Genomic DNA, 17,212 nt, shown 5'->3' on the forward strand with positions numbered 1-17,212 from the left:
TTGTTCCCCCGTTTTGCTCTCCTAGTCATCGCAAGGTGCTGACACACCGGGATTGAACCTGGGCTTTAGGGCTCAGTCTTGTGCGTGAAATATCAAGTGCTTTTACTGACTGAGCCATTTGGGAGCCTAGTGAAAATTGGTCATTTTAACAGTCCACCTGATCCTCACCCAGCAGTTACATCAGTGTTAGAACAATGTCCCCGAATAGGATCAGTAAGACACAGAGAATGAGATCTGGCTCACTTAGCTTGTGCTGGTAAATTGAATTCAGGGTCAGGTGGTATTGATCATGGCCACGCTGTCTCTGCCAAACAATGACCTTACTCTATCATTTGCATGAAACCTGAGAAATAAGAAAACAGGTGAAGTTCAGCTCAAGTGAAAAATGTATGAACTATTTTTTTCCAAGCCCACCTGAATGTCAGCTGTTCAGCTGAAGGTCATTTTATCCAACACACTTTTGTGTCATCACCACTAATACCACCACTTACACACCAGCGCTTCTTGCTGTAATGTGGTTTACAGGTGAAGTGCAGCTACTGATATCGTTTCATTTTCCAGCCTTCCACTGCAGCCTGCTTCTGTCTTTATTATTCTCAGATTATGAGCGTAATGTTCTGGCGGAATTGGGTCGCTGAAAATATTCCACGGCGAGCACATTATTTCAAGCACGCTCATAGCTGCTGGGTTTGACTCCTCTGTCAGGGTTACAGCGGAAGCGGGCCGGTCTGGGTGGGGAGCCGGTCTGGGAGGAATAAGTAAATGAGCTCTGGCCTTTGATCAATAATGAAACTGTGAACCACGCACCCAGATACAGAGAACACGCTGGTGCATCCACATCGATCGCAAACATGATCAAGCTTGCATTTTCTTTCCGTTTGAAGAGCGGGCTCAAAATATTAATATCTGTCCAGGGAGAGCTCTGAGAACAACAAAGCCAAGAAAGCAACAGTGGTGTGCGTGCAGGTGAAGCAGGGTGCATGCGGCAAACAGGCCGCATGGAGAGACACTGCTCCAACACTCAACAAGCACAGCAAGCTCTGCCTCACTGCCCGGCCCGCTGCAGTATCAGGTGATAACGTTACTGACTGTGAACAGGTAATACACCACCTGGCAGAATCACTCAGTTCTGAATGTACGGATTCTGAACTATGGCTACAGTACATTACATTATGGTCATTTAGCAGTTGCTCTTATCCAAAGTGACATTTTTATACGGGCGGATATTTACTGATGCAATTTTGGGTTAAATACCTTGCCCAAGGGTACAGCAGCAGCGCCCCAGCGGGGAATCAAATCAGCCAACTTTTGGTTACAAGTCGTGCTCCTTAAAGGTTGCACTTAGTGTCCTCACAGGTTACTGCAAGCAATAAAGTATTCATTCAATTATTCATTCATCTCCTTAGAAAATAACCATTACTTGAAATTACAGGTGTGCATTCGTGTTCGATTATTAACTGAAAATAATCAAATCATATTTGATGATAATACGATCATTTATATGAAAGGGTGTGGTAAATCTCCTGTCCTTTTTGCTACTGATTTATACCAGTAACTCGCAGCATCAGGTTCTCAACAATAGAATGATGACTGCTACATGATGTGTGGGCTACGTGTGTGTTTTATTGACGTTGTTATTTATTTATTAATAATTCATAATCTTAACTGTACTGTCTGTCCATTGAGTGTCTTCCTTTGGGGTTCTGTAAAACTTGCTGTTTTGGACTGCAGTGCTGCTGTTATGAGAAGTCAGGTGAATGGAAGAGCATGGGATTGGGCCTCTGACTCTCTCCCCCTCTGCTGCAGAACACCGATGACCTGCTGGTGGCGTCGGCCGAGTGTCCCAGCGATGACGAGGACTTAGAGGAGTGTGAGCCGGGAACCGGTGAGTCCACCCTGCGGGTTCAGCGCAGCGCTGCAGCTTTGATGGACAGCCGGGGGCTCTTCCCCCTTTCTCTGAGACCCCACCCATTCCACATGCAGTTGTGATTGGTCAGTCTGTACACTCACTCACACGCACACACACACGCTCACACACACACACACATGCACACACACACACACACACACACACACCTTTTGAGATCAGTGACAGCATGTCCTGTAGAGCCAGTGGCAGATTGATTGGTCATTCCTAGCTTTGCCCGTCCCCTCCAAAATGGCTAATCAGAATTAATGGAGAAAAAACTTTTCTCAGCTTGTTAAATTGTCAGCACTGGAATGGTTCTCTGCTGGCCTTAATCAGCCCATCATATTCCTTCCTGGGCTGTGGGCGGGGTTACTCAGAGGGTACTCTTTTTAGACCCTGCCCACATCTTTCTGGGCCAGGTGATGTGTGTGTAAATCTGCTGGTGAACTGCCAGGAATAGGCACAGAAACAGGATGGTGAAACACTGATACACACAGAAAGAGGATGTGCTGGGTTAGATAGGAGGCTCTTTAAGCTCATGACTGCTCAAGGTCCCATCAGTGTGACCCACTAGTTCTCCTTAGAAACTGTTGGTGAAGAAGTCGGGTGGAGAATGAGGGCTGATGGCTGGCAGTCTCTGATACTCACAGTGATCATGCACATACTGCAACAATGTCAGCAAGCGTGGGACACACAGACATGCAGCTCTGTTACACGCGGCTTATTGCCTGTAGTGTTAATGGCAGATACTGGGTTGATGGCTGGTTTGGTACGCGCATAGTGCAGGTGGGGGGATTCTGCATGTCAGCACACAGGTTACACTGCAGCGCACGCATCAGTGCCAGCACATTGTCTGCATGAGCCCCGCGCTGCACTCTGCTGCATTTCCCTGCAGAGATCGCCGTGCCACCACGGCGCCCCTGTCTGACCGCATCGGCACTCCTGACACGTTCCTTTGGCGTGAGAACCTCGCCAGGTTTTTTTTTCCTTTTTTTGGGTGGGGGTGTTTCTGGGATCCCTCTGAATCGCTTCCCACTGACTCTGCAGTCACCCAGTCTCCCATGGGGCTAATTAATCTCCGCCCTTCTCGGCCTGCTTTAATTACATCATCCAGCTGCGCCAGCAGGTTTTCTGCTGAGAGATGGGCCGGGCCCGCATGCTGCGGGCAGAAATCCAGATCCCAATCTCTCACAGTGACACGCAACGCATCACCCTGATCCAACCTCTATTCATCTTCCCAGGTGAAACCACACGCATCACCAGAATCCCATCTTCCCTCTTCCTTTCCTGCTTATTAAAAAAGAATCACCCCCTCTGCCTGACCTCTGACCTCTGACCTTTACTACATCTTATCGTCAGAGAGGCACAGCGAGAATGTATTTTTGCAGGAGCAGTCAAGCAAAACGTTGTATGGAACTCAGTATTCCAATGGACCGTGACCTAGTGCTCCAACAGCAGGTTTTAATAAGCATGTTGAAGACAGGCTTCTCTACCACCTCCTGCCTGTGAAACAAACTGCATTAAAAAAGAGATGCATGAAATATTTATATGCTCTATGACTGAAACTGCATCTCACACACAGGTCTAGACATACCCATGCAAAAATACGCAGGCAGAACTGTAGAGGACCTGCAGGTGTTTGAATCTTCCTGGTACAAGAAGCAAGTCGAGCAAACAAGAACCAAACAGGCACCCTCCCCTGGTGAAATATTACTACTGCAGCAGCCAATCACTGAGTCGGTGAGGAACTACCATTTTTCAGATGATTTTCTCTATAGCAACAAGTAACACCTCAGGGAACCGCAGGGGAACACAGAGTGGCAGGGCCGTGCACAGGACTCCCATCCAGATGGTTGCTGGATCCAGGCCCATTCAGAGCACATATTTTTATACCAATGTTAAGACATGTATTCTGAACTGATAATGAAAAATATCAAGCTGTTGGAAGCGGTCCTGGATAAGTTCAGGGGGAAAATCAATACGCTGTAGTAAGTTCATATTTATGATTAAGTAATGAGGAAGCTGCAGACCACCTGGCCCGTCTCTGCTGTGTGAATCTGGAGCGCGCAGCTCTGGCGACCTCACCCCCCTTATCAGTCCAGCGATAATATCAGGCTAATGATGAGGAACAGCTTTGCGCTGTGAAACAATGCCCCATCTTATCTGCAACCTTCCGCCTGTCGGCCGTGAATCGATGGAGGCAGTGAAACAGAAGTGAACCTCATCAATGAGCTCCACCTCCTGCATAAAGGGCACAGATTAGGGAGAGTACGTTCCTCATTCCCCTGTGCACCCATCCCTGGAGCGGGGAAACGTCAACTCCTTTCTGAATGGGGTGTCTCAGAGACCTGCAATGAGCCAGGTGGGACCCAACACACCTGGGCAGACCACTTGTCCACCTGTGACACCCCTGCCTCTGCCTGTCTGCCTCCTGGGCGTTTACAGATGACCTGAGAACAGCCATTCCTCACTGGACCGTTTAAACGGTTCTCAAACCGGTGACATGACACAACCAATCATTACTTTCGCTCAGTCATTTCACAGAGTGAAGGAGTCAATACTGACATTAATATTACTTTCATCCAGGCCATAGGTGTTTGTTTTACGTTTGAGCATTATAATAAAGATTACTGTGGTATATCAGTTATTGATGCAAAGGTATAATTTTTTATCAGGATACTCTGATATGTTGGCAGTGCAGCTTCACAGCTGTACAACAAGTCAATATTGTGTCATTGAGTAATTATTTCCGTTTTTTGTAATGTAAGAGATTCATTGGCTCCTGTGCCATAACTGCGGAATAAGCCTTCAAAGCCAGATTTATTAGCCATGTTGCCATATGAATCCAGAGTAAGCAATGAGGACACTTAGCATGCTATGCTAAACCAGCGACAGTCCACAGCAGGGTTTACTGAGCGTACGGGTAGAATCACTGTGATAAAGTAGCTGCTCAATAGTTTGCTACCAGCACTCAGTATAATCTGTTATTACAGGGACAAATACAGCAAGCTGTGATATCAGTGACTGCTTCCTTCCTGAATCTGTGATCTCAGTGGCTGCTTCCTTCCTGAATCTGTGATCTCAGTGGCTGCTTCCTTCCTGAATCTGTGATCTCAGTGGCTGCTTCCTTCCTGAAGCTGTGATCTCAGTGATTGCTTTCTTCCTGAATCTGTGATCTCAGTGGCTGCTTCCTTCCTGAAGCTGTGATCTCAGTGACTGCTTTCTTCCTGAAGCTGTGATCTCAGTGACTGCTTCCTTCCTGAAGCTGTGATCTCAGTGGCTGCTTTCTTCCTGAAGCTGTGATCTCAGTGACTGCTTCCTTCCTGAAGCTGTGATCTCAGTGGCTGCTTCCTTCCTGAAGCTGTGATCTCAGTGACTGCTTCCTTCCTGAAGCTGTGATCTCAGTGACCGCTTCCTTCCCGAAGCTGTAAGGGTTGGTGTTTATACTGTTTCCACAGCACAGAGTTAATCAAAGAGGAGGAGGATGCAATGATATGCCAGCAGGGGGCAATCTTCACTCTGTGCCGAGGCAATCACAGGGCCACTGCTGATGATTACTGAAGAAGCGATCTTTCAGGATTCGACATTACTGACTCACTGTGGTCATTAAACACCCCATGGCAAAGCATGTCACCATCTCAGCTGATGTGTATGCAGCATTCATAAGCAATCGAGCCTCTGTGCATCACTCAGGTGGCTGAGCGGATTCAGATCCATGAAAGGCACTAAATACATGCAATCTGTTTGTATGTTTGCACTTTTGCTTTCATATTATGATAATGAGCTGCAGACTGGTCAGTTAACTATTAATAAGAGTGAGGACCAGTGCATACCTTTTACACACTTGGAGACATTAAGTGTTCACAGTCAGTGCCTTCAACAGGCAAGAGAAGTAATGTAATATTCTACTTTGCGGAACTGGGGGGGGGGTCTGGATTTGATTACATATTTGATCCAACCATAAATTTGCTTTGGTATCAAACATTTCTGTTAAAATCCATTATCAGCATTAATGGAGGGATTTTTCTATTGCAGGATTTACTGAGTGCTTATGTAGAAATGCTTTCATGCTGTGGGACAGCCATATGTGCAGCTCAGGAGGCTGTCCTGAAGCCTTCCCATCATGCATTTCATTAGCAGTGCTAATGGAGGGCTTTTTCTGACATGTGAAATGTCTCATATTGTCAGCGCTTACAGAACTTGTCATTTGTCAAAATTGCCAGCCTTTTCTGCAGGTAGAAGTGAGGAGGGCTGAGGCCGGCTTCCGCAGTGATGTCTTTTACGCTCACAGGTCCTCAGGTGAACTGTTCTTGGCAGCTCTTAACATCTTGTTCCTTCTGCCACATTGTGCTCAGAGAGCTAACGCTGAACAGCTGTTTGGATTGGAAATGTTCACACCATGACAGCAACTTTGCTGTTAAAAGACACGGACTGGTCAATCACAGCTGCATTTGAGAAAAAGGTCTAAAGGCAAACGCACATTCACATCTAACTGATAAATGCTCTGTCAATCATCCAACGCTGTGCAAATAACATCATACCTCACACAGGACCAACTCCACACAGCTATAGCACAAGCAAGTGTGGTGTGTGTGTGTGTGCGTGTCTGCGTGTGTGTGCGTGTGTGTGCGTGCGTGTGTGTGTGTGTGTGTGTGTGTGTGTGTGTGTGTGTGTGTGTGTGTGTGTGTGTGTGTGTGTGCGCGTGTGTGTGTGGGGGGGGGGGAGGGGGTGGGGGTGTGTGTGTGTGTGTGCATGCATGCGTGTATGTGTGTGGGGGTGTGTGTGTGTGTGTGTGTGCATGCATGCGTGTGTGTGGGGGGTGTGTGTGTGTGTGTGTGTGTGGAGGTGTGTGTGTGTGTGTGGGGTGTGTGTGTGTGTCTATAGACCAATGATCACAGCCTACACTGTCTCAAGAAATCAAAAATTAAGAATATTTCACAGCATGCAAAAGAATTTAAACAGGTCATTATCATAGAGATAATCAAAAAATAATTTACAAAAATATTTTTTTATTTATTTATGGACATTGACTGTATAAAGACATGATGCACACTCGCATATTTGCCTATGTAAGTCAGTTTACTTTTATTTCATGGCATCAAGGATGATATAAAAATGCCAAAACATAAATATTAATTCTACATCTTCAGTTTTAACTCAGAGTCTTCAGAGTCAATGGATGAGTGTTAGATTGTCCTGCATATATGTAATCCTTATAAGCAGACTGCACTGTATTGTGGTGTTGCCAGGAGAGCTCTCATCCAATCAGTGAACAGCTTGCATGGCAGAGTATAGATTAATGGGTGGGACAGAGCGATGTGGGCGGGGCAGAGTACAGATGGATGGTAGAGGCAGTCTGTCTTCTCAGGCTGTGAACGTTGAGCGCCCTCCCTTATTATTTGACCTGTCTTCCTTCCTTGAATTAATTTATTTAAAATGTTTTATCATTGGGAGACAGCAGAGTTTCATCTGGTGAGTGACCTCTTATCTGCTGTGCTTTGCTAGCTATCTGTCCTTATAAATTCCCAGCAGCTCCCAGACTGCTGTGAAGAAGTCCATGCGTGCTAAGCTAGCTAGATCGACACTCTCATTTGATAGCAGACGTCTGTCTATCTGTGGTAACAGGCCAGTACAGATGTTCTGTTAAACTGATATATTATCAGAGCACCCAAATAGGATATGGTCATTTGCCCATAAGTGAGGTGAACATTTAAAGATGATGATTGACGATCATCCTTTTTAGTCTAACAGCATGGAGTGTGAGGTCAAGAAGGGCCAATCACACAGGATAACAAAGGCACTCACTTTCAGGTGTTTCTGCCCTTGGGTTCTTTAAGGCAAAAAGAAACAGATTATTTATCTATAAATCTGCCTCTGCCTCCTTTTATCCGGTCAGGTGCACACACAGACACTTGCACACACACACACACACACACACACACACACGCGCGCACACACACACACACTTGCACACACACACGCGCGCACACACAGACGCACACACGCGCGCACACACACACACACACACACACACACACACACACACACACACACTTGCACACACACACGCGCGCACACACAGACGCACACACACACATACACACTTGCACACACACACACACATTCACGTTATCATTGTTGTTTCTGCTGCTGTGTTTGGGTGGGGTTTCCTGTGTGACTGAAATCTGTCATTTGAAAGACTAACTTTTCCTTTTAAAGTGTGCTTTTTCCTCTTGCTTTTCGGGGGCTCTGGTAGCACATATGATACCCTTGCATCGTTTGTTCTGTGTCTTATGATTACTTTTCTTTTAAAGGAAATTGACGCTTTGTGTGTGCAAAAGTAAAACCCATCAGATGTGGTTCAGTTGATCTGAGAGTATGGAGGTGCTGGCTGTGTGTGGGAGGGTCAGGGTGGGAGGGTTCGTCTAGTACAGAATCCCAGCCTGTAACAAGGGGCAAAATCCTCAACCCGCCCCCCTGCCCCGCCCCTGGCTCCTGCCCCCACCCCATACCCCATCCTCACTCTCCAAAATCTGCACCTTTTTACCCCTTCCACATAATTTGGGCAGTAATTAAATGATGGCAGACACTTAAACAATATTTTTTTCTTATTTATTAAATAATAAACAAAAAGACCCAGATGTATAAATTGTTAACATAGCCACATTAATATCCTATAGAAGACCCAAAAACCAGGACAGAAGCAGTGAAAACAAAGAGCCCTTCACTTCTCTGAAAACCTGAAAACATCCACTGTGTGTGGGCTGACGAAACATTGCCGTCAGTGGGAGGGCTGTTCTCACAAAGACTAAAATAAGCAGAAGTAACACAATGTGCAGGCTGGATATGTAAACATTTTCAATGTGCAGAGAGACTGTTTATAAATTATTCATGCTACAGTTGTACAGTGATTACATATTTCATAATGCTGTGTTACCCCACACAGACCTGTGCATTTGTAAGACTGATTTGTCCTGCATTTACTCCAAAGAAGTGATGTTCATTCAGATATCTTTGCATTCAGTGTCTTGGGTCTGTCTGGATAAAACAGGCTCAGGAAGAACATCCCTTCTCATCCCCCAGTTTTCTTTGAAATGAACAATATGTGTGAACATCTGCACTGAAAACAGGATCAACACTGTTTAATGGCAGGATGTGGAGAGTGCTCATTTTAGCACTATATATTTACAAGCAGAGAGGGAAAAATATAATTCATAAACCAAGAGTGAGAAAATACAATACATTTACCAACAGTGAGATACTACAATACATGTACCAAGAAACAATACAGAACATATTTACAAAGACAGAGAGAGAGAGAGAGATGGTTCACAATAAGTAACATTTACAGAGCGAGAGACTTAGTGTGCGGATTTCTTTCCACTCTGTCCCCTCGTAATCCACCCACTCTCAGGGAGAAGAAGGAGAAGCTTATTCAGATGAACCTCTGTTAATGTATGTGAAGCTATCAGAGTAGACAAAGAAGACAGAAAGTCCCACCCATGGAAACTTCAATGCTAAAGAGCATTTCTCTCAGAACCTGAGTCTTAATGTACTTGATATAATGTAATGAAATGAAATGTAATGTTAGTGTATTCATGGGCGAAAATATCCCAGATTTTGCCAGGTGCTGGTCTGTGTAGGCATTTAAAATAACATCTTCAGCTTGTTTTAGTCATTTTGTAAAAATGGAATACATCATAAATGTACTCTGGAGAGATGGAACATTTGAAAGAGCACTGAAGTATTGATGAAAATCACTTACCTGTGCAGGTTCAGTGCCTCCATTTGAGTGAATTATCAGGTGCAAGTTCACAAGTGTTAATCTGCGTATGGCATTTGCAGTATGTAACAGGAATCAGACAATCAAAGGTTCAAACCCCAGGTGGGGTACTGTTAGTGCACACTACTACTACCTAATGCAAAATGTATCCTGTATTGCACTGGAAACATTAGTGTATCAGAGTAGAGTGGGTGAGGCTGGATTTGAGGAGGAGGAGAAATCTGCAGTTACTAATATTCATTTGTAATACTACAGCTAGCTACATACTGCTGCTGTACACACACACACACACACACACGCGCACACACACACACACACACAGGAATCATAAGGATACTTGAAAAGGGGGAAAAGTTGTGTTTCTATTCGAGAACAATCTTACACAGCTTTCTTTTTGTAATTTTTTTTTCATGCTAAAATCATGCGGCCAATTTGTTGATGTAAGTGCCCTGAACTCCGTGGTTTGCTATCTCATTTAAAGAAAGAAAGAAGGCAGAGAACAGAGACAGACAGACAAACTGTGTTGAACTGCTGTTTAGATTTAATGTAACTCTTTTTACAGTGAAAGTACTAATGCACTAGTGTAAATATGAATCAGTTACTTTAGTCTGAGAGAGTAAGCTAAAGTAGTTTGAAATTTGATGTTTCTTTATCTGTTATCTATGCCTATACATATTATATATTTGTAATTTGAGAGTAGTCAGATTTACTTCTTTAAATAGAACGTTAGCCACTACATAAAATCTAACTATATAACTAACCTCATGCTAAGTCTTAGTGCTGTTTCTAATCCAGGTTATTTTTGTGCTGTTGTTGTTGTTTTTGACTCTTTTTTTATTTTCTTTCAGTCCAGAGGGGGTGCTCTCAGTGTTTTTCTAACGCTCTTTCTACCTGCCCTTCTCTCTTTCTTGTCCTAGGAGGTGAATTAGTGTTGCCCATAATTACAGTGGACTCCCTAGACCCCCCGTCCATCGCCACCCGCTACCCCGTAATCCCCCCTCCCCCCACCTTCCGCCCCTTCCTCACCCTGCTCGAGACCACCAAAGAGTCCCTGACGCTGGCCAACGGCCGCCCCCCCTGCCCCCTGGACCAGGAGGACTGTGAGGACCCCATTGAGGTGTCGGCCTACGGCTCGGGGGAGATGACAGAGTCCGATGACGAGGATTATTACAAAAACTCCCCCCTCGTCACCGACAGGACTGTCCTCCCGCCTCCCCCCCCTGCGGCGGAGGGTGGGGTCCTAAATCCCCGCGACCGCCACTTCTCCAAGCCCCCCCAGTCCCACCACCCCCTGGCCCCCTCCGCCCCGACTGCCAACCCCGACCAGCTCCCCCGCCACAACCCCGGCGGGGGGGGACACATCCCTGCGGGCAAAATGAACACCCGCGATCAGGTGCTCCTGCCGCCCGCCCCACCCTCCTCCGGCCCAGACCTCGGCGGGCGGCACCGGCACACGCCCGGAATAACCCACCCCCCCAATTTCCACCATCTGCCCACAGCCAACCCCACGGCCCCGGAGAGGGGCCCCCCAGGCGCGGTGGAGGTGATCCGGGAGTCCAGCAGCACCACGGGCATGGTGGTGGGCATCGTGGCAGCCGCCGCCCTCTGCATCCTTATCCTCCTCTACGCCATGTACAAGTACCGCAACCGCGACGAGGGATCCTATCAGGTGGACCAGACCCGCAACTACATCAGCAACTCCGCCTCCCAGAGCAACGGTGCCGTTGTCAAGGAGAAGCAGCCCGGCGCCACCAAAACCGCCACCAAGAACAAGAAGAACAAAGACAAGGAGTACTACGTGTGAGAGGAGCCGGTGGGGGGTGAGGCGGGGAGGGAGGGGAGAGGAGAAGAGGGGCAGAGGCCAGGGGAGAGGGCTTTTTTTTAGGGAATTCACTCCCACTTCATCTTCCCGCTGTGTTTCACACAAACGTCAGTCCAAGCCCTGCCGCTGGGGCCTCATGTCTTCTTTCTTCACCTCCAGCGCTCGCTGGCCTTCGTCCTCTCCCCTATCGGCTCGAGCACACAGACGAGCAGAGTTACAAGCCTTCTCTCTTTCTCTTTTCTCCTGCCAGTTCTCTCTCTGTCTCTCTCTCTCTCTCTCTCTCTCTCCCTCTCCCTCTCTCTCTCTCTCTCTCTCTCTCTCTCTCCTTCATTTTTAACCATCGTGTCTGTTTTCCTGTCCTTAACCCTTTGCTTTCCATTTCTCTGTTCCATTTGTTCCATTGATCTTGTCTTATTTTTCCTCCTGGGGGTGCAGGAAAAAAACATCCCCTGTCATGCTAACCGCGTTATGTAGCCCTGACAGTCTCCTCGGCAGTCGGTGAGCTCGGCGGCGTTTAGCAGGGGGAGTGCGTGGGTGGATTTGTGGCCCTGGCCCGGTGCACCTCCTCCTCATTAGTGCACAAAGCACGCAGCGGAGAGTCATCCCGGGCGCTGAGACGGCTAACAGCCGATCCGCACCGCGGTGCCAGCACCACAGAGCCTGCCGAAACGAGAGGGCGCCGGAGGCACCGCGACTGACCCCGGGCTCACAGCACACACACAAGCAGTGATTGGCAACACAGACGGTACAAAATACAGGGGAAAACTGCTAGCGAGGAGCGCTGGGAGCTGCTAACGGTCAGCAACGCCGACCTGCCAGCCATCCAATCCTGTCTCTAGCCAGCCCCTGCCCCCCTCCTCTCTGCCCTTCTTTCTTCGGCTTTTTCTCTCCTCCCACCTTCCTCCCCCCTCTGCAAGTCGTGTAGCTGTCTCTCTCTCTCTCTCCCCTGCGGTGGTCAGGTGCGAATGCCGCATTGTTCCAAGCATGTGATACTCAAAAAAATCCCTTCCAGAGAGGAACGAGAACGTTACGATCAACCGAAGCATACGGGAAACAAGCAGCAACAAGAGGCCGCAGTTCGGAGGGACGGTCACACACCTCGTTTGCGTGATTTTTTTGATTTTTGCATTTGTTTCTGCTTTGGTCGGTTTGATCTCACTCGTGCGTTTTGGAGCAACACAATATCAACCTTTTGTGTTCAGGAGGATATCAGATCTCAGCATTCAGAACTACACTATCAAAATAAAAACCGTACTATGGTGGAAGACATTGCTCTATATAAATATATATATATATATGTATAGACCTTTTGGAAATCCCTGGACTCTACTGAACGCTATGGGGAGATTGAATTGAAGATGTGTGTGTGTATATGTGTGTGTGCATGTGTATGTGTGTGTGTGTGTGTGTGTCTGCATATCAGGAAACAAACATCAAGAACATGGTGAGCTTATCAGACTTGCCCTGTCCCTTTCCATACACACACATACACACACACGCACACACACACACACACACGCACACACACACTCACACACACACACGCACACACGCACACACACACTCAGTGAAAGATAGCAGCCATTTTACTTGATACCCCATTGAAGGAGAAAAACAGAGGAACTGAAAACAAAAGGATTTTTTTTTTTTGCGAGTTGAAAGTCTTTTTTTGGAGAATGAGTTATTGGTGTTTCAGTGGGGGAAGTTGCTCTTGTCATGTCCAGATGTTGTCTTGCCTCTTACAACAAAGTTGAGGACAACTTGGAGGGACAGAGGAAGAGAGGGAAACGTCTCTGGAACGTAAAAAACAGACGTGTTTCCTTCCGAATCAAGCGGAACTCTAGTATTTCAATTTTCTTGACTCATAAACAAAAACTGTTCCATGAAAAGACAAAAAAAAGAAACATTGAAAAAAGTTTGTGAAATGTCTAGATATTTGACTCTCATCCCATTACTGAGAATACTGTGTTTTCCCTGTTACGCTTCCTGTTTGAGAAAAAAAAAGAAGAAAATAAGACTGGGAAACTGCAATTTCTATGTTCTTTTTCTTAATTGAGCAATTTGTGATTTGGGTTAAAAAAAAAACACACACATACATTTACCTTAAATGGTTTCCTCCTCTACAGTGAGGGAAGAGATTCTCTCCTCGGCACCGAGCTCCCTTTGCCATGGTGATCTTTTCTGTGTGATTATTTCTGTTCGGGCTCGTACGGGACATGACTGATTGTATGTAATTCCACTGGCAGCCCTGAGCGGGGTCATTTTCATACTCCTCTCCCCTTTTTGTTAGGGATATTATTTTTAATGATATTATTTATACAGGAACCGACGTGGCCTGGTATCGAGAGGGTAGCTGTACACGTTCACCTTCTTATTTTATCTTCATTACATTGATTTTATTGATTTATTTTTATATATTTTAACAGACTGTGCAAACATTGGCTGCTCCCAGTATATTCCTGTTCTTACTAAATGTTATTGTAAGTTGTTACTGTGAGATGAATCTAATTATGTGTACATTAACAGAGGGAAAATACAATTGGTTATATACTTCTTATACTTTGTGTGGTGTGCTTTCTTAAGGGGATCACAGATCTTGGCTCCATTAGCCATCTTGCCTGATTACATGCCCGTCGTAAGACGGACATCCTCGCAAGAACTGAAGTTAGACAGCTAGCCTATGCCCATAGCCATGGTCTTCAAGACGTCCATAGGAACTGACCCAAGATCAGTTATTATAAATCCACACAAGCATCATAACCAAAACAGAAAATTTCAATATCATACCTGCAGGCCCAGTGTTGAGGGACGGGAAATGATTGTCAGCTGTTTGCAAACACTGTAGATCAATTTAAAGCAGAAAACTAAAGAGCTGAATTATACTAAAGTACATGAAGAAGATAGGTCCATGAATTCATATTCAATTTATAGAACTGAATTTGTATCCATTTCATGTTCAGTTCATAGAATTCCTGTCCCATGTCAGAAGCCCCTCTCCCACCCTCCCAACAGGTCAGCTGACCTTCCTTTTCCCTCTCAGCAGGCTCTTCCTGCCGTTATTTACATTACATTACTGGCATTTAACAGGTGCTCTTATCCAGAGCAACTTACATCAATTACAGGTTTTTTTTTTTTTTTACAATGTTATCCATTTATACAGCTGGATATTTACTGAGGCAATTGTGAGTTAAGTACCTTGCCCAAGGGTGCAACAGGCAACCTTTCGGGTATGAGTCCTACTCCTTAACCACTATGCTACACTGCCGCCCCTATGCTCTTTAGCATGGTTCAGGCCATTATTCAGGGGGGCTCACAGACCTCACATTTGACAGATCATCCCTCAGTACAGCTGAGTCTTCCCTGAAGATACGCGGGTTAAGTTCCTGGCCTGAGGACACTACAGCCCCTCCCCACCAGAGGAGCATGACTGATTTGCTCAGCAGATGACCTTATAGCTGATGGAATTTGTTACACACATTTTAGGTTGCTTCCAAAGACATACATTTTTATAGGTTGTTATCAAACAGAATGGAATCAGAGAGAAAAATCTCAATATTACAGTGACATTTCAGTTAGTAAAGTATGGCTCCTGGCTGCACTACCTAATGTAGACTGATATTACAGCATCCTGACTAAATTCTCTATAATATTGTAGCTGCACTCTTTTCTTCTTTGTTGTTATGATTCTTTTGACACTTTTCAGGCACCCTGCTGTTTCTCCTTTCCAGTCTTTTGGAGATTTGCTGAAGAAATTCAGGGTAAGTTTGTCCCTCCAGCAGCGGGTTTACCTGGGGACACCGCGAGAGAAAGATATGGAGGACCTGGAGCTTTGTGTGGCCACCTGACCGCTGCCTGGTGTGTCAGGACAGGGAGATAAAGGTTTCCCCAGCTGCACTCTCTGCAGATCCCTCTCCAGAGTCAGTCTGTCCAAAACCAAAGGACTCCATCACACTTAACTGTCAGGGTTTTTTTTTCTTTTTTGTTGGGGGGGGCTTCATAAGCTCTGAAAAGACTCTGAACTAACAAACAGTCATTTACAGTTACACATACAGTTACTCCTTGTAACTGTATATGCATGGTATTATCAATAATGTATAGAGCAGTCGTTAATGCTTTATTAAGCATTTATGACGGACAAAATTATAAGTACCTGTTATTGCTACATCAATAATGTTCTGCTGCTAAGGTAGTGAGCCAGTACTAAACCTCACAACTGGACTTCATCACACCTTAAGAAATCCACGTACAAATTTAATGGTGCGTATGTCATTCTGCAGTTGCCATGGTAACAGAGGGTATCACCTGTGATGTTTTATCTGTCCCCCCCCCAGTCCCTCACCCCGCTCACCACATGGGTCTCATTCCTACTAGCTCTTCACTTCATCAGCTGCAATTTTATTAATGAGCACACCTCCCTGGGGACCTTTGACTCAGCCTTGACTCGTGTGTGACACAGACTCGGGCAGACACACACATTCAGCTGCAGGCGAGTCTGTCACAGGCTGAGGATGTGTGCTGGAGTCATAACCTCTGCTGCTTCCTGTGTACCGCTTCTGAATCCTCATCACGTGTTTCTGAACATCTCGTGTCCCCTGGTTTGATGTTTAAAAGCTGAAATCCCTGCTTTTCTTTGAACAGCAAAGGAGAATTGCGGTTGACCTTTGTATGCAACAGCTAATTTTGTGAGTGTGTATTTGCATGTGTGTTAAAAAATTACTCACAGAACCTAGACCACTATAGCTGGCCAAATATTACGCCAGATAGCTATCCTGTCCTCCTTTATTCCAGCCGCGTTAGATTGTTTGGTCATGTGCGAATGTATTTCAGTGTTTTGTTGGCAGTTATTCAGTTATTCACCTGTGTTGTAGTGAGGCTCAGATCATTTATAGCTTTAATCAAACATCGGTAACCATGAGATGTATGAGTTACTTGGTAACCAGTCAGTTTGGGGTGGGGGGAGCGGTGAAGTTTTGGTGACCTGACTGAAAACCAAAGTTTATGAATACGAAGATTAGCACTCCTGTTCTGTTCTTTAGCACTTATAGCCTGTAGCCAGGTATTGTCCTGTAGCCAGGTATTGTCCTGTAGCTGGGCACTGTTCTGTAATAAGCACAGACTTGGCACTCTCCTTTTGGCAGTGTTTGTGTTGTTGGTGGTCACTGACCTGTAGCTGGGCACTGTCCTGTAGCTGGGGATTGCCTTGTAGCCAGACACAGGACTCCAGTTCACTTTAATGAAGTTGTGCGTTGTGGAGGACAATCTGTTCCTTCCCTGATGCTCTCTCTCCCATGCACTTCAAGGACTGCCTGGCTCACCCCAGCATCAGTGTGTGCCGATTGGCACCAGGGCAGAGAGAAAATGGGTAGGATTGATCTGAGCTGAATGAGGAGGATTCTTCCCTAAGCTGCAGGTGGACAGGAAACCCCTGTTACAGTGAGCAGGTAAGTGGAGAGGCTTAAGCTTCTCTAAGCTGCGAACACTTTAATCACAGAAAAACAAGCAGTGACCTGGTCTGCTGTGTTCCTTCAGCACCGACACTGGTGTCAGGTGCAAAACCCTGTTGTCAAATGCATTGTGGGACAGCTGGGGGAGTGGCCTCAGAGAGGAGAATTATAGCAGTATTATAGTATTTCTACCAAGGGAAAATCTTGCTGACTACAGCCTGAACAGGAGTATATTTCTAATGTTCTTTATGTAA

The 17,212-nt window shown here is 45.9% G+C and overlaps 1 protein-coding gene across 11 annotated transcripts in view; it reads left to right on the forward strand.

Annotated features, from left to right (window-relative positions):
• Positions 1-14,039, forward strand: part of nrxn2a (neurexin 2a) — a 575,558-nt gene extending 561,519 nt beyond the window's left edge. For 7 of the 11 annotated variants that reach the window (XM_036523412.1, XM_036523416.1, XM_036523414.1 and 4 more), the window contains 2 exons: positions 1,807-1,885; positions 10,610-14,039. In XM_036523412.1, the coding sequence (XP_036379305.1) occupies positions 1,807-1,885; positions 10,610-11,496 (966 nt within the window). In that variant the 3' untranslated portion in view covers positions 11,497-14,039. The remainder of the gene's footprint in view (positions 1-1,806; positions 1,886-10,609) is intronic. The other 4 variants (XM_036523417.1, XM_036523418.1, XM_036523421.1 and 1 more) reach the window with 1 other exon arrangement.
• Positions 14,040-17,212: the final 3,173 nt, after the last annotated feature.

Source organism: Megalops cyprinoides, chromosome 3 (genome assembly GCF_013368585.1).
Source record: "Megalops cyprinoides isolate fMegCyp1 chromosome 3, fMegCyp1.pri, whole genome shotgun sequence".
Taxonomy (NCBI): domain Eukaryota; kingdom Metazoa; phylum Chordata; class Actinopteri; order Elopiformes; family Megalopidae; genus Megalops; species Megalops cyprinoides.